General features: G+C 35.1%; 1 protein-coding gene across 7 annotated transcripts in view; it reads left to right on the top strand.

Annotated features, from left to right (window-relative positions):
* Positions 1 to 18379, top strand: part of LOC128868868 (MAGUK p55 subfamily member 7) — a 44858-nt gene extending 26479 nt beyond the window's left edge. For 4 of the 7 annotated variants that reach the window (XM_054111422.1, XM_054111421.1, XM_054111419.1 and 1 more), the window contains exons 3-13: positions 2625 to 2703; positions 5181 to 5362; positions 5465 to 5560; positions 5667 to 5798; positions 8618 to 8647; positions 11384 to 11551; positions 11613 to 11795; positions 13743 to 13881; positions 14165 to 14458; positions 14536 to 14879; positions 16993 to 18379. In XM_054111422.1, coding sequence (XP_053967397.1) covers positions 2661 to 2703; positions 5181 to 5362; positions 5465 to 5560; positions 5667 to 5798; positions 8618 to 8647; positions 11384 to 11551; positions 11613 to 11795; positions 13743 to 13881; positions 14165 to 14458; positions 14536 to 14879; positions 16993 to 17169 — 1788 coding nt within the window. In that variant the 5' untranslated portion in view covers positions 2625 to 2660 and the 3' untranslated portion in view covers positions 17170 to 18379. The remainder of the gene's footprint in view (positions 1 to 2624; positions 2704 to 5180; positions 5363 to 5464; positions 5561 to 5666; positions 5799 to 8617; positions 8648 to 11383; positions 11552 to 11612; positions 11796 to 13742; positions 13882 to 14164; positions 14459 to 14535; positions 14880 to 16992) is intronic. The other 3 variants (XM_054111424.1, XM_054111423.1, XM_054111425.1) reach the window with 3 other exon arrangements.
* The last annotated feature ends 484 nt before the right edge of the window (positions 18380 to 18863 follow it).

Below are 18863 nucleotides of genomic sequence, written 5' to 3'. Positions count from 1 at the left end.
AAAGCAAATAATACTGAGGGCAAAAAGTAAGATGAATTTGGTTGTAAAATGAAAAATCTTTATTTATTCTTGTAAATCAATTTCATCTCCTTCAAAATAATCCCCTCTCGATGAAATACACTTATACCAACGATTTTTCCAATCCCCGAAACATGCCAAATAGTCCATTTCTGGTATAGCCATCAGCACCTTCTTCGATTCAGCTTTTATCTCCTCAATCGACTCGAAACGCGTTCCCCGGAGTGGTCTCTTGAGTTTTGGGAATAGCCAGAAGTCACACGGAGCCAAATCAGGCGAATACGGTGGTTGCGGAACGATATGCGTGGAATTTTTGGCGAAATGGTTACGAAGAACGAGTGCAGTGTGAGACGGTGCATTATCGTGATGCAAAAACCAAGAGTTGTTGGCCCATAATTCTGGTCTTTTTAGACGAATTGCTTCACATAAACGACGCATAACGCTCAAATAATATTCCTTATTAACAGTTTGGCCAGGTGGAAGGAATTCATAGTGCACCACATCACGAAAATCGAAAAAAACTGTCATCTTGACCTTTATTTTTGAACGACTTTGACGTGCTCTTTTCGGCCTGGCCTCGCCTTTAGCGCGATATTCGCTTGATTGGTCAGTTTTTTCAGGGTCATAAGCATAAATCCAAGTCTCATCTCCCGTAATGATGCATTTGAGCTTGTCCTAATAGTCTGAAAGCATTGTTTCACACACATCAACGCGACGACTTTTTTCCAATAAATTGAGAGTTTTCGGTACCAAACGAGATTTGACTTTTCATAGGCCCAAATGGTCTTTCTAAATGGTTCTCACAGATCCTGCTGATATTCCGATCATATCAGTAAGGTCTTTAACAGTCAACCGACGATTTTTGAGCACTAACTCCTTCACTTTATTGACGTCGATGTCATCAACACGTTCTCGACCCTCTTTGAAGTCTTTGCACCACTTATAAACATTTTTCTGCGACATGGTCGAATCACCAAATGCCTTCTGCAACATGCTAAACGTTTTCGCAGCCGAAATTTCATTCTGCAAACAAAATTTGATGGCACTTCTCTGCTCAATCAAATCAGACATTGTAAAAATCGAAAAATGCACTTTTGGTCGTTTGGTAAACACAAGCGTAAATATATTACTGATAATGACATTCACATGAAAGTTGGCCCAGATGTTATTACCAGTGCTGCCAACTCATGAAAAGAATAACTAGAGCGAAATTTTAATCCCGCGAAGTTTGACAAATAAATTCACCTTACTTTTTGCCCACAGTAGTTGATGTACTATGTACAATGCAGAAATCAACAAACTTCTAGAAAGGGAAAGAGAGGCTAAAAGACGTCTAAAAGGAACTCGACCAATCGACCTAATGATTGCTATAAAAGAATAAATATGTAACAGGAGTTAAAAAGCTATTAAACTGTTGTTAGATTGTAATTATGTAAACTGGCTATTTAATTGTATATTATTTAACAAAAATTTTAATATAAGAGTATAGTTATTTAGTGTAATAATAAGTTTCCACCAAAGGCAAACCCTCGGCTTGCAGGTTTTGGGTTTGAGAGAATTAATTGTCAACTGTTTCCATAACATTTTTAATGGAAATTGTTATTAAATCGTAATTCGTTTGTTTCGTTCTTTAAACTTCGGCTGCCAAATATTGTTGCCATGTTTTGATAAAAATGCAATAACAAAAGAGAAAAAATCTCGTAAATGAACACTATTGCCACCATTTACTATTAATATGCGAGCAAACCCAACACAAACGCGCTGTGACAGATGGGTTTGCAATGGGTTTGGGTTATGACTTTTTAATGAGATTTGACAAGTGTTTTGGATTGTGTTTGCGCTTCAACGCGCTAGTGGCAGCAAACCCAAAAGTAAGCTGCGGTAAGATTGCGGCGTTGTAAGATATTCAAGCTTTACTTTTCGTTCATATTCGTTGAAGTCTCCATCATATCAGTTCTTGGAGAAATCTGGAGGCGAAAATATCCAAAACCCAATTGTTATGGATTTTAACCCCTTTTTTCTAAAAACTATAAATGATGGGCAATTTTGACCCCATAACCATATTCAGCGCATAAAAATATATCGAAAACCTGTCCTATACAAAAAAAAAAACAAAAAAGTGAATTTGTGCGCCTGTGTTACGCAATGTTTCCTTGAAATTTTAACTGTAAACTTTTAGAAGCTACCATTTTTTTATTTTCCAAAAGAAAACATCGATTCAGAATTTTTTTTATGATCATCATATAGTTGTAATTTAATTTAAAATATTTTTTTTTTAATATTATGAATTTAAGTCCCAGTATTATGTAATAGCTCTTTATTGTAAGTTTTATGAAATAAATTAAATTACTGTAGAAAAAATATTTTCAAGCCCTGTCAGCCCTTAACCCTTCAAATCAATGGCAGTCCAATAACGAAATCGAAGCAGAAAGTTCTTGTCTATCAGTTGACACCATAGCCAAGTCTATCACATATATCCCATATATACATATATTCCTATATTCCCACATATCCAAATCAAATAGACCCTGATCCAAAATGAGATATTTGTACAGTAAAAGTATTTTTCACCTAAAAACTCTCTTTTCTCTATGCTTTACTTATAGTGCAAGTTAGAAAAAATCGTTTGGTGAGCTGAGAGGATGACAGCAGCAGTTATGGCTACAGATACGAATTGGGATCCCGGTAAGTATCAAATGCCGTAAAAGAAACTATATATTAAAATATCTGAGATACGAGAAAACTGAAGTTTTGAAAAAACTGATTGAAAAATTAATTTTCAATGTTCCACATACTCGCATACATATTCCCTTACAGGTTACACTCATTCTCACACATTATCTTCATTTCTCACATTAAATATATTTTCCTCATATTTGTATGATTGCTATATAAAGGGTCTTTCCAAAGTGACGCCTAGAGGTCAGTAATTCCTAGACGGTACCTTTTTTATGTAATCTCTGACATTTGTCAAAAACACAAATGTACGATTTTTCACGATAGAAGAACACGTTAAAATTATTGAAACTTATTGTGAAAATGGTCGATCTTTAAGTACAAATGAGTCGACAATTCAAAGGTTGGTGAAAGAGTTGCAAGAAACTGGTTCTGTCGAAGATAGAAAAAGGATTGTCAGACCAAAAACTGGACGTACTGGTGAGAATATTGCTGCTGCAGTGCAAGGTGTTGCTGAATCGATATATCGACGTTTTCCACAATTAGGCGTTCGTGTATTGACTGTTTGGAGGATGTCATTTGTTACCAACTCACAGTGGGCATTTGAATTGCGACCTTTTCAACATATCGCACCCTAAATACAAAAGGGTCACAACTCAAAATGTTCCTTCTGCTCAAATATGAACGAGACGTTATCAATAAAACGGTCCGCGGATGAAATATGGCAAAAATAAATTTTTTGTTTTTTAGTAGGACTGTTATAAGCTTACATGACAAATTTCAGCGTGATATGTCACATAGTTTGTTTTCTGTGCTACTGTAAACAAGTCAAACTCGAGTGTGGAAAATTTTGAGTTGTGACCCTTTTGTATTTAGGGTGCGATATGTTTGTTAAGACCCGTATTTCAATTTTTTCGTTTTAAGCGATTCCTAATATATTTCAGAATATACACACAAAGTTACAGAGCCTAATTCTCAATATTTCCTTAGATACAAAGCCAAAGGTAGGCGAGCGTTAGGTAGTTACGCTTTGACCGGACAGCTATAGTACAAACTTTATCTTCTTTTCTCGACTTTTCATTTTTATGATTTCTTTGAATTGGCGTACATAATTGAAAAAAAAACTAATGAACCTTTTGAAATGAATCATAGCTTGTTCCCTTCAGTATTAAATTCTCTTCTATTTGAACTAACAAAATAGATTAAAAAAAATGTTCAAGATTTTTATACCAAGTTGAAATTAATTTTTTTTATAGAAAGGCATTTTTTTCTTTAAAACCTCCAGAAAAAGAGGTTGTCTGAAAAGTCGGTTTACTGACGATAGTTTAACGTGACAACGTCATAAGAAAATATTGATGGAATGGTTGCAATTTTCAAAACAAAGTTTTAATTTTATTTGTTTGATAGATATTTTGTATGGATATAGAGACGAAACATTTATCAAATTCATGAAAGGTATCTTCAATTTCGATTGTGCATCAGACGTTAATAATTCAACAACACTAAGAGCCACCATCATCGATTTGCCTTTTTCAAGACACTTTACACTCGAAACACTCCTTTTCATTTCTTACTTTTTCTATCATCGTCCTATTCTCAACAGAGAAATGGTTCATTACCATGCACACAGGAAGAAGGCATATGCAAATACAAGTATGTGAATTTACATACCTACATATGCGCCTATACATACATATATACGCTCACTTAGGAGAGAGCAAGATGTCGAACGTTGCCGTTCGTTTGCTCTGTTCGTTCCGCTCTTTCGCTTGCAGTTTATTCAAGGTAACGGCAATGAGCAAGGTAACGACAAATAAGCAAGGTAACGACAAATGAGCAAGGTAACACTAATGAGCAAGGTAACGACACATTTTTTCGTGCGTGCAGCCCGCTAAATCGAATTATAAGACGTTATCACGTCAAAAGTTGAAATTTTGGAATTGCTCTAAGTTTTCTTAGTTCATCTAGAATAAAAAATCATGATAATTAGAAATCCATTTGAATTTTTTGCTTTAGATAATAATTACGAGCTGTATCTTGTACGCCAGTTGGAAACTCCAGCGTAGCAGCGCACTACTAATTCCTATGTTAAACATTTTTTTCAACTTATTTTAACCAGTACAAAAATTTTTTATACCTTTTAAATATTCATTAAAAGATAGAAAAAACTTTGCAGTGCTATATTAATTTTTTCCTTAAAAAAAAAATCGCAAAGAGATGCAATTTTTAGACCTCATAAACCAGGCTCCTCCCTCAAAAATCTTGAAACCTAAATTGTTTACGTGTTTTATTTTCAACATCCACGCCCACCTTTTGAAGGACCCTTTAGTTTTTGTGTACCAGTGTATTTACATAATGACTCACCTTCCGCTACCAACTGACTGTCTCCCACCACCGCCCTTATCCTTCCTCTCGCAATCGCTGCAAAAATACTGCTGCTATTTGTATTAACCCTCTTCATATATTTTCTTGCTGGAACAATGAAGCACTTTCAAAACTCATAACGTCACTAAAGGAGGCGGAAAATCTCTCCAATGACCAGGAAATCGATTTTCTCAAAGCGCTACTTGAATCAAAGGAGCTGAATGCACTCGTCAATGTGCACACCAAAGTGGCCAAAGTGGGTCGAGACGATCGACTGGCGCCAGTGCTCTCCACATCCGGACAGGTAAGTCGACTCAAATGCACTTACACATACACATGAAAAAATATTAATATGTCACTTACACTGTGCACACTTATTTGAATTTTTGGCTTATTTTTGCTGCAGATATTATATGAGGTACTGGAGCAGCTGTCACAGCGTTGCCACCTGAACGAGGAGTGCAAAGATGCCTTTCATTTGTTGCAAGAACCGCATTTACAGGTGCAATTTACAATTTGCAACTTCAATTTAGCTTTAATTTACACATATACATATATTTTATATGTATGTACATATATATAGTACTTATGTGTGTGTCTTCTTGTAGAGCCTTTTGTATGCACACGATGCCATTGCCCAGAAGGACTTCTACCCACATCTGCCGGAAATACCGATTGAAATGGATGAGGATGAGAAAACTATTAAAATTGTACAGTTGGTGAAAAGCAACGAGCCATTGGTGAGTACGCTGTGGGTAGTAGCAAGTTGGTTATACTACAAAAAAATGTTGTATAAAATGTAATATAAAAACAGAATCTGTTAAATCATTTCACCCACACCAGGCCATTCAAAGCAACAATACTATAGTAAGCAAAAATCTGCATAAAACCACCACCGAATCATTTTTTTTTTTATTAACATCATCATTAACATCATTGGCGCAGGTGTAGTCCTGCGGCATCAACGCTCAGTTCTACCTTTCAGACACAATGGCAAAATGTACACATAAATAACTAAACAAATGACGCATACAAACAACTACATAGAGTACGCTTAGGTTTCAATCAGCTTCACCATATTTGGTTTATTCATAGCTTTTGTTATTGTTATTGCAATTTATTGATAAAGAAAAATAAACGATCTCCGCTTTCACGGAATAAATTATTTAGCTCATATATAGTGATTAAAGCTTTAAAATTAAATCTCCTTTTAAGCAATCAAATACGAGTTTAAGTTATATTGGTGAAGGAAAAAGTTCTCAACGTTTTTTAGCTTTATTTCGACCACGAAACTAACATAGGTATACAGTTATAATTACCCTTAAGCGAATGGGACGAAACTGCGGTATAGCATTTATAAAAGAGGAAAAGTTGTAAGAAATTGGACCCCCTCCCATTTTGTCCCCGAATGCCGCAATGTTTTTCTACAGTGTATTGAAATTTTTCTGATTGAGCCTCAAGTTGATCAAAAACTTAAGTTTTAACACTCATCAGTCGTTGTGGCATTGCTTCATTTCGTTAGAAAAATGTGAAACACAATAAATATTTTCTTGTTTTGTATTTATTTTCCGACATGTTTTGATTTGTTTTCTATGAATATTAGTTTGGGGAAAAAGAAATCCATTATTTTTGCATACAATTTTTGCGCAAATGTTTTAAAACTTTTTTATAGTCGATCTTTAGCTCCTGAACGATGCTACGACTACTAACATGCCCATCAACTTCAATTATTTCTGTGATTTTACCGACATTTTCTTTAACATCAAAAATGCCTGAACGAAACCAAAATTGCACGTAATTTACAGCATCGGCACCATAAACACCATTCACAATTTCAGCGGTCTGGCTTGCATTTTCGCCTTTATCGAAGAAAAACTGTAAAATGTACTGAATTTTCTCTTTGTTGACATCCTGTAACTCACAAATGAATGGAACATACAAAAAACAGCAAACGAATTTTTTTAGTGTGAAATGTCACTTTAATAAAGAGCATAAACTTTAAATTTTTTAATTCATACTTTACGAGATATCGATCACTACAGTCATCTACCGAGAAAATAATGGAAACTAATATAAGGCGGCCGCCGTAGCCGAATGGGTTCGTGCGTGATTACCATTCGGAATTCACAGAGAGATCGTTGGTTGGAATCTCGGTGAAAGCAAAATTAATAAAAAACATTTTTCTAATAGCGGTCGCCCCTCGACAGGCAATGGCAAACCTCCGACTGTATTTCTGCCATGGAAAATCTCCTCATAAAAATATCTGTCGTTCGGAGTCGGCTTGAAACTGTAGGTCCCTCCATTTGTGGAACAACATCAACACGCACACCACAAATAGGAGGAGGAGCTCGGCCAAGCACCTAACAGAAGTGTACGCGCCAATTATTTATTTTTTATATAATATATAGACTTCTGTTACTTTTCCGTGTTTTTATTGCTAAATTTGATATTTCGATTTTGAGCCAAATTGGTATTTTTTCCAGGGACTGAAAATCTGAAAAATATTATGTTTTTTGGTCGATGGAGGATTAAAATACTCCATATACCATAAATATTCCATGGAAAATGCCAGTACGGCGTTTCTTTCTTATCTTTAAAAATGTATAGTATCGATTTCTTTTTATCTGTGTATGGGAATGCTGTCTTGTGTCAATGAAGCTAGTTGGCCTTGCTACACACCGAACCGTCAAAAGGCTGTTCTTTTCGCTACCTTCTGGATTTGTTCTCTGACCAAAAAAATTAAAAACCTACTATTTATTCATTGAAAAAATGCGTTTTTCCCTTAATTTGATATAAAATGTTTACAGATCGATATTACAATATTCAATCTCCTCTTTTAATTTTTTCCCGAAACGTTTAGAAAATTTTGATTTATATGATTTGATTTATCTCGAAACCACGCAAATTTAGGGACTAGCATAAAATAAAAAATATGTATATATAATATTTGGTCATCCGACTCACTAAAGACATACGGCGGAAAACGCTCAGATCTTTTTACTTCACCTAATATTACCAATATATATTTTAATAAGTATTCTGTTGTTACTCTTTCTTTAAATCCCTAACATCTAAATTACCTATGTATTGTAAATAATCTCTGTTTCCAGTTTAGCCTTATACATATTTGATCAATTTTTTGAAACCTTCAGTTCTCTCTCTTCCTTCTCTTTAATACAGTAATTTTTACACATCCTCTTGTGCTTTATTTTCGTTATAGTAATAAATACAATAGAAAAACAATAAAACAATCCCTCATCAGTCATTTTTACGTAATCAATGAGACTCTTGTAAAAATTTGCTACACTTTTCATCATCGTCTTTTACACCTACCTGTAAAAATCTGTGTGTTTTTGCATATAAGTATGTACATTGTCCAGTTAAAACTATTTCTACTCTGTTTGCTACTGTAAAAAGCTCATTAAAAACGTTTAAATATTTTTTATGTATTCTACTTACAATATTTAAGTATTGTAAAAAAAGCAACAAAATTCTCAATTTTTATCAAAATTTGTACTTCGTGTATTTCACACACACTCTCTCTCACTTCAAACCACAGTCAGGAGCACAAAGTGCGGAACCGATTGTTGTAAGTAAATGTCCTTAAAACAAATTATGTATATATGTAATTTAATACTTGTACGTACATACATACTTACATACGTATATCAATATCTGTTCCTGCTAACTTTGCTGTATTATACAATAATTAGTTGTGTACCGTGAAACCGTTTATGCACTACCACCAATAACACCACATACAATGTTATAGAGGTCTTCAGATAGAGTTCGGTGGCATTACAATGCGGTATTCGTTAACTCGGCTAGATGTCTAAACCTGAACGCACATATTTTTCACTCTTACTAGATGAAGTGCCAAATAAGGAGATTTAGTTTTTTGAGAGAAAAAACAAACAGCAAATTTGCCGAAATATATTCAATTTTAGTTTTATTAACTTAAACATCCTGCTGCAATTTCAATGAATGGATAAATAAATGAAATTATTTTCAACACAACAGCATTAGCTCTATCGATACCGAGTTGCCTTGCATTTTTATCAGGCTTGCCATCTCATTAACTCGTATAAACTAACTTAACTCGGCATTTGGGAAATTAAAAACCCAACATGCTTATGGAAAGTATCATCCGCCACTGAATTGTAACATTACCGAGCTCAATCTGAAAGATACCTATATTTCGTTACAAAATATTTATTTTTACCTGAAATACTCTTAATTTTTGCTTTAAAAACTCTCTCTAAAATAAAAGCTGAATATGTACAAAAAATATTTATTTATTCACTTCAACTTACACAGAAACAGTTATATAAATACTTTGTTGCAATGTTCTCGGTTAGTTTAAAGTTTTAGCTATTAACTGTTCTAAATTCATATGAATAGGTCAGGCTATTATTTCCAAAATCCAACTCAACTTACACGGCCTGGTCCAGCAGTTCTCAAACTTCTTTTATTTCACGTAACATCATTTCACATAACGGGTACATAGAATAACCTATTAGAAGGTGGTTTATTCAACTTTTAAAACTGAATTAAATGTTTATCAACGATTTTTCCTTTAAAGGAAATCGCAATTAAATGACTTCCCTGACCAGTTTCACAGCAGTCCATTTTGTCAACTAAATTTTTCGGGCCAACTCGTCCCGCGGGCCTTGGTACATATCTCTAGTCCCTAGAATTTTTACACGGCATAGTCTAATAGAATCTAATAGAGCGACGTCGCACGCTCTGGGCGTTCATATGGTCCACCCGTTTCGTTTAATCATTCGATTTGTTATATCGCGTGACAACTTTATCTGCAAATTGTTACCCAGTATCAACGTTAGTAAGAGATATCCCACTTCGAATTTGAAGGTTGTCCTGATTTTTTCATAATAGTGACAATTTTACGGTGATGAGTATTTTGCACGTGCAATATCAGTACACAAACTGCAGGTTCTTTATAAAACATTTGAAGTAGCAATAATTTTTACTAATGTTACCATAGTTTTTAAGAGTGCATATCTCGTTATTTTATATGTCTTCGCCTAGTCTTCTGACAGATTATGACAATTTGCTTTGCTATATTTCAGAGATGTAATTAACATAGCTAAGAATAACAGAGTTATATCAAATATGCACCGTTACGTTCAATAACTTTAGTCCATCTTCGATATTGAAGAAATATTTGCCCTACTAGAAAAAGGATTAACCAGTTTCATTCACACAGTTCTCATTCTCTCTTGAGGTCAGTTTTGTAAAGGTAATAAAGCTTGAATCCAGGTCTGAACTACGGGACATTTGCGATATAACCTCCCGTCTAAACTCTAGGAGCTTCGCGTTAAAGAAATTTGCGGTTTAGTGTTGTCTTGTTGAAACGCAATACCCTTTCTCTTCACTAACATTTATGTTTCAATCTAGTTAGTTGCTCACAATAGGGATCCATCTTGAGTGTTTGGCCCAATGAGAGCAGCTCAAAGTAAATAATTCCCTTCCAATCCCACCAAACATAGAGCAAACCTCTCTGAGCCGTTAGTATTTGACCCGGCTCTCTAGAACTCCACCACGAACTTTTCGAACTGTTGCTCAAATACATATATGGCACACTTTTTATCGCCATTACCGCCTCAAAAATGGGTGGACTTAAGTTCTTAAGCAATGGAATAAGTGCTCACAGGACTCTACTATTTCCTTGATTTTTTTCTCATTTTTGACAATTGACGCGCCAGAGCGGGATTTATCTTTGGCATCCATATCTCGAACCGAATCTTTGAAACCATCGCTTTATTGTCGACTTCGTCTCGCTATGTTGACTGTAGCGGGATCGATGAATGTATCCTATTTTCTATTTTTCACCTTCCTTGTAGAACGCTGTAACTTAAAATTGGCTTTACCACACACATATGTATCTGTCAAGTACCTCTTTTTGGAAGCATAATGTCATCTTTAAATTCTGATCCGACATAAAGTCGGATGTGTACCATTTCATCAACTTTTATATTGTAGATCAGAATAAACTATTTATGTTTGACTTAAATATATAGAAATTTTCAAACTTTTTCAGATTTTTTAAATTTATTATAAATGGTCATATGTTCAATGGCACGCGAAACTCACTTTATAAAACAAACACCTAAATTACAGAAAAACCAATATAACACCTCTCGATGTCGTAATTTGTGAATGTTATTTTGCAAATTTACACAAAATTGCTCTTTTTGTACCACAGTGCATTGCTAGATTCCGTTTTACAAATGCTTATCAAATCACTAGATACTAATACCTCCAGTCATCATTGTATTATGCCTTTCGCCCAATTAAATTTTAGGGTGCAACCATCAAAACGGACGAAGAAACTGGGAAAATAATTATCGCACGTATTATGCATGGTGGCGCTGCTGATCGTTCTGGACTGATACATGTGGGCGATGAGGTTATCGAGGTGAATGGCATAAATGTGGAGGGAAAGACACCAGGTGATGTGCTAAGTATTCTGGTGCGTTAAAAACCTTCTCCATAGAATACGAAATACTAAATATTTAATTTATAAAAAAAAGCAAAACTCCGAAGGCACGATCACTTTTAATTTAGTGCCATCTGATGGGAAAGGCGGCCAGCGCGAGTCTAAGGTGCGGGTACGTGCGCATTTCGACTACAATCCTGAAACAGATCCCTATATACCATGCAAAGAGGCAGGACTGGCATTTCAACGAGGCGATATTTTACATATCGTGTCGCAGGTAAGGACAAACGATCATTACTCATAACTTTTATAGTATAGTAGAATATGCAAGTAGAGTAGAATAGAAGAATGCACAGGTTGAAGTTGAAAAATGAGCCTAACTTTGTTGTAGCGTAATTGTAGATGAAATGTGTGAGAGATAAAAGAAGAGAGGGACAAAATAAATATAAGTAAGAAAGGCTATTAATCCAAAAGTGGGCATACCAGAGCCCATTTTTTAAATTTTATTAGCGTCGAATTTCTTTTAAGGTTCATCATTAAGGTACTTAAATTGAGTTTGCTCGTGTATAACAAAGATATGATGATGTTTTTTTTTTCTTTTTTGGGAAGTATCATTAGTCGATAACAGAAAAATGTGTTTGGAATAACATTTTTGCAAGTAGGCGTTCGGTAACGCCAAAAAATTATACATTACTCGAAAATTGAGATAGCAAAGTGACAGTAGGAGAAATTCTGGCCAACAAAAACTACACGTCATGAAAAAATATGAACTCAAAGCATATGATTGAGCTTTTTGTAAATAAACAAATTTATTTTTGTTGGAATTTGCAGTTTTGTAAACCCTTGCGATGGTTTGAAATTTTCAGCTTTTAGTCAAAAACAATAAAATGGAAAATCAAAACAAATAAAAAACGCGAGTATATACATTATATTTATGGGAACACAAACATTTTTAAACAAACTCAGCTGATCCGTCTCTTTTTCTAGCGTTTTTGCAAGTAATGGCGAGTTTTCTGTTCGTTAATTTTATCTTCGTTTTGGCGAAAGCTTTCGCTAAGCTCTTGATATGGATTGATGACTAGGGATGGTTAATTTTGTTATCGAGCACAAATTATATACTTGACGGGGGTGTGGTTATTGACCGATATCGTAATTTTCTTTGCTAAACTATCTTGGAAAAACAATAATATTTTTAATCAGTGTCACTGAAATACACGGATGGACAAACATGGCTAAATGGACTCCTGTAATTATTTGGAGCATTTTGGTATATACATACTAGGCCGTGTCGATTTGTGGGGAGGCAAAAAAATCGCCCATTGCTCTGTGAAAATCATATTCTAGGGATCAAAATGAGAAACTTTGCCGAAGGAACCATACCTCTAAAACGAATTCTGATGTCCCCCAATTTGGGTCGAACTTTTTAGTTTCTTTTCTCATGTAAAGGCCAAAAATGGTGATATTTTGAAATGATTGTATGGGGAACCCCCCAAGAGAGTTCCAGGGATGTGCCACTGGCATGGGTGGATCGGCCGTCCAAAGTTAGTGGGGGTCGGTCATACATTTGGACTCGATTGGAGCACTCTAAATGGGTCAAAGTGGGATTTTTCGTTCGACCCAAATAGGGGGACATCAGAATTCGTTTTAGAGGTATGGTTCCTTCGGCAAAGTTTCTTATTTTAATCCCTAGAATACGATTTTCACAGAGCAATGAGCGATTTTTAAATCGACAAGCCCTAACATACTTACATATATCACATATTTGATTTGTTTGGGCTGTTTACATACACCCGTTATGTGAACAAAATTATAATACCCTTGAGCAAAGTGCGCGGGTATAAAAAGAATACGAAGAAAAATGTCGTATATATTTATAGTTCCTTTACCTCAAATTTGGAGCATTGGGCGTCGTATCCGAAGTAATGTTCTCTACAATTCGTTAGCAAGTCAATTATCAGTCAAGTAGGTTTTTTGCTTCTTTTGGTCCATGAGTGGTATTTTATTTCCCACCTACCCTGCATGTCTACCAAGCATTCCACGTTCCACCACCTGGCGAGACAAGTAACTCCGCGTGAAAACCATAAGCTCTACAATTAAGTCAACTCAACATCTTATATCAGTCAAATTCACTGAGAGCCGGGCAGCTTAAGCACAAATTGCGTAATCTACTGTATTCTCTCATACGTGTTTAATGTGCATATAAAATATATGTTTTTCATTGCAGGATGATGCCTATTGGTGGCAGGCTCGTAAAGAGTCGGAACGCACTGCCCGCGCTGGTCTAATACCCAGCCGCGCGCTGCAAGAGCGGCGTATTATACACGAACGATCACAATTGGAGGCAAACGATGCCGACTCGAAGAGTGAGTTATTTTTGTTTCAACTTCGTACTAAACTGTGTATATAATATACTTTATAAAAACAAAATTTCACTAACTCTAAACATTTCATAAAATAAAATAAAAATGTTCTAATTGTGTTTACTTTTGCATGGCTGTTTACTTGTATATGTGTATAATTCACCAACCGCCATTTTCCTCATCAACGTCTACATCATCACTCACTAATAACTAATTCGACCCCTAAATTCCCGCCGAAAAATCTAAAATCAAAAACAAAATCTGTCGTATCAATCGTATGCATCAGAGGGCTCTTGCGCTTCCATATGCACCACCCCGCCCGGTACACCCATAATGCATTCTAGCAGTAGCACCTCCTCATGTCGTCAGCCTAAAACTAAAAAGATTATGTACGATTTAACAGAAAACGATGACTTCGATCGTGAAATGATCGCGACCTATGAAGAGGTGGCCAAATTATATCCACGCCCGGGCGTATACCGTCCAGTAGTGTTGATCGGCGCACCAGGCGTGGGTCGCAACGAGCTAAGGCGCCGCTTGGTGGCACGCGATCCCGAAAAGTTCCGAAGTCCAGTGCCATGTGAGTAAATTTTACGTGGTTTGAGCTGGTATATCTCACAGTAATTCAAATGACCTATATTCCGTTGCACATTTCAGACACCACTCGTCCGATACGTACCGGTGAGGTTGCCGGTCGCGAATATATATTTGTGGCACGCGAAAAGATGGAGGTCGATATTGCTGCTGGCAAATTTATCGAACATGGCGAGTATAAGGGTCAACTGTATGGTACCTCTGGTGAGAGCGTCAAATCGATTGTGAATGCCGGCTGTGTTTGCGTGTTGAGTCCACACTATCAAGCTATCAAGGCTTTACGAACCGTGCAGACAAAGCCTTTCATAATCCATATAAAACCACCGGAATTTGATGTGTTGAAGAAGACGCGCACCGAGGCGAGAGCCAAGTCGACGTTCGATGAGAGCAATGCACGCGGTTTTACGGTAAGCACAATGAAGAGGAGAAAAGAGTGCAAGCCTCTACTTCAAATTAATAATATTTTTAACCTGTGTTATGTTTCAACGGGGGACAAAGTAACCTGTTGCACAATTAGCATTTCCGAACGCCTCTCGTATTACGAGTACTATATTTTTTAAGATGTACTTATAATATTTACCGGCATTAGATATGTATATGGCTTAAGATGGCAGCACAGTAACTCAACGTCTTGATAGCAAATCAATGTCATTTTGAAGTCGTAGTACCTATAACAAACGCTCCCAGTAAGAGGTCCCCGTTTCTCAATAACTTTTCCTCTACTGTTCATTCAGATCTCAGCAAATTTGGCAGTAACCATTGCAAGCTATACCCAGTTTTCTAGCATGAGGTCAATAGGCCCATGTTCAATAGAAAAAGCTGCGATCACCTCTACGTCACGCCTGGGTTTCAGTAACATTTAGAATATCCTCTTAAGATTATTTTTTCTTTGGCCGATGATGGTGAATCCAAGTTAACCTGTTAATGAATCCAGTTAACGCTTGAAGCCATCTAGATGCCTTCTCCAGCTAGTTCTTCGGCAACCACGTTTTCGGATATGCTTGAACAACAAGGAGCATAAATTGAGTATAGAAAAATCTAATTAGACTGATTACATTATAAATGTGTGCTTAAATTACACGAATTAAAAGCTAGGTAAAATGGTTTTGCCGAAGATATCGAAAGTTTGTTTGGATGTACAATCGAAATCTATTCCCTAAGATTAAATTCTCATGACACCAAACTGCTTATTATATCATTAAAATACCGCTTAGATCGCTAAAAACAGTGATGAAGAATACTCCTGGAAAAATTGCTATTAAACCTTTTGTATGAAAAAGTAGCGTGAAAGAAGTGTGACAGCTGAATTTACTCTGTAAAAAGAAAAGTAGTCAAGGAACTAATAAGAGAATGGTATGTTTTTATTATTTGACCACAGAGCCCAGAACGTTTCAATTAGAGTACTGCCACAAGAAATTTGCTTAACCATTTTTCAGTTTATTGAAAGCTGCGTCTATAGCTTTAGAATAGAAGAACTCAAGAACTCACTACTATACATACTACGGCGTCTTAAAAATAGCAAACTGATTATGCAATCATTCTAATATTCTGTCGGAAGGTTTCCCAATCTAACCATTTTTTGGAGAGCAGTTTCTGCAGTATTTGCTCCCATTTGTTTACAAAAATATAAATATTCAGCGATGTTATATACATATATTAGGGCGGGTCGATTTAAAAATCGCTTATTGCTCTGTGAAAATCGTATTCTAGGGATCAAAATAAGAAACTTTGCCGAAGGAACCATACCTCTAAATCGAATTCTGATGTCCCCCAATTTGGATTGAACTTTGGGGTAGGGGCAAATTTTGAAAAATCCCACTTTGACCCATTTAGAGTGCTCCAATCGGGTCCAAATGTATGACCGACCCCCACTAACTTTGGACGGCCGATCCACCCATGCCAGTGGCACACCCCTTGGAACTCCCCTGGGGGGTTCCCCATACAATCATTTCAAAATATCACCATTTTTGGCCTTTACATGAAAATTAATTTAAGTGAGTTATAGAAAAGAAACTAAAAAGTTCGACCCAAATTGGGGGGCATCAGAATTCGTTTTAGAGATATGGTTCCTTCGGCAAAGTTTCTTATTTTGATCCCTAGAATATGATTATCACAGAGCAATGTGTGATTTTTTTGCCTCCCCACAAAAGAAACTAAAAGTTCGACCCAGATTGGGGGACATCAGAATTCGTTTTAGAGGTATGGTTCCTTCGGCGAAGTTTCTTATTTTGATCCCTAGAATATGATTTTCACAGAGCAATGGGCGATTTTTTTGCCTCCCCACAAATCGACCCGGCCTAATATATATGGAAAATAATTTAACTTCACAAATTCGTTATGCCAATATTGAAAATTAAGTCAAATCAACTGGCAACTCTCTTTCGTTTGTGAACAGCAAAAGCTTACGGCAAAGTTTAGCCAAGTTTAAAACCTTTGCTGCTAACGTAACTTTGTCACTCTACAGTGCACACAATAGAAAAAGCAAAATTTAATATTTATATTATTCTTTTTTCAATTAAGGACGAAGAATACAACGACATGCTTAAATCAGCTGAACGCATCGATTTCCTTTATGGCCATTTCTTCGATGAGGTCATAGTGAATGGCGAGCTACTAACGGCTTTCGAACAGCTGATGAACACGGTGCAACGCATAGAGAATGAGCCACTGTGGGCGCCAGCTGCGTGGGTGCAATAAAATGGCTGAATAGCTAGCTGGCTGGCTGGGCAAAAAAGCGCCAAACAACCAGAAAAAGACAAACACTGCTAATCAATAAAAACCAATGCCAAAAACTAAGAAATAAAAGCAAAACACATATAATACGTACACACATACATACATACATACATACACAACGTGAATTTAAATCTTAATGAAAATGGAGATGATTGATGAATTTGACACCAAAAAATTTGAAATATTACAATTTTCTTTTTGATTTTTTTTAGGAATAGGTGAAAATATGTGAATATTTGCAAAAAAAGTCGATTTCTGCATATTAATGAGACTCAAAGCTGAAAATTTATAAGAAAAAAAAACAGTAATGGAAAAACTCGACAAACTTTGTTGTTAAAATGTAAAGGGAGTTGGAAATGAACTACATACAAAAATGTACATACATACATTCATACATACATACATATATTCCGAACTTAAATTGCTGATGTACAATATTTTGTAGCAAAGTGTTCCCAATAACAGTAGGGAAATAACCCGAATTACTTTTTTAACAATAAAGAAAACGAAATATGGAATAAAAAACTCCTTAAACACTGTTGGCAACAGCATTAAACAATTGCTATTTCTAGCAAAACAAAATACAAAATACAAAATAGAAAAAGAGAATATATCGAACAAACAAAACAAAATGCAAAATACAAAATCGAAAAAGAGAATATATCGGACAAACATCCTAAAAAATACTACCGATTTTTAAATTATTCGCTGAATTTTTGTCGATGTAGTTAAAGAAATTCTAAATACAACCTGGAATTAAAAAAAACAAAACCAACAAAAATATAAGATTTGTGGCAAGAAAAACTTAATTAGTGTATAAAACTTAAAAATATTACGATTTTTAACGAAAATGTATAATAATTTACAAATTAAATTTAAAAATAAATTTTCTTCTTCAAGAGCAGTGTTAATTTCAAGTGTTGCTTAATTTAAATTTTACTATTATATATTAGCTTAAATATTTTCAGTAACTGCTGAAAAGTTTAGCAATAACTTTCAACTGCCTGAAAAATTATACAATATTATTAATATATAAATGGAATAAAGATAATTATTTCCTCTGTTTTATATGTTTTACAATCTGAGAAAATATTTTTTTAATAATATTACAAATCTTTTTTATTTTCCCGTTTTCTTGTGAGCAGAATAGATGAAAAGGGCAAAGATATTTTAGTTGCAGATTTTTTCAAAATAATAAATGTGTTTGGAATTTGTGCGTTTTTTAATTCCTTCAATTTTCTTCTGCTTACCTTCCAAAAAAATTCTGTTTACGAATTAATTAAAATAAAATGTTGTATTTGTTATTTTTTACAGAGACTGCAAAAAGTGCTTATTTTCTTAAAAAAGAAATAAAACCTATTAAGTTTCCATTTTCATTTAAAATTGTTTTATTTCTTTACTTTGAATTTTTTCTTCTCAATTTGGTTATCTCGCCCAAATAATAACTGAAAATAATTTTCGGATGTTATTGTGCAATTATTTAATATTTTTAGAGAAGAAATATGGAATAAAAATTCTTTTGATTTTATTTAAAATTTGAGGTTTTCCTTTGTATTTTTCGAATATGTGACCTGGTCTACGAAAAGATACCTTACGTGTGAAAACAAGTTTTCGAGAAAACAGCAGTTAAAGTTTAAACTTCTAAAAACCCTTGT

The sequence above is a fragment of the Anastrepha ludens genome, chromosome 6 (assembly GCF_028408465.1).
Source record: "Anastrepha ludens isolate Willacy chromosome 6, idAnaLude1.1, whole genome shotgun sequence".
NCBI classification, from domain to species: Eukaryota; Metazoa; Arthropoda; class Insecta; order Diptera; family Tephritidae; genus Anastrepha; species Anastrepha ludens.
Note: the sequence above shows the minus strand (reverse complement) of the source record. Positions and strands in the feature narration are given on the sequence as shown.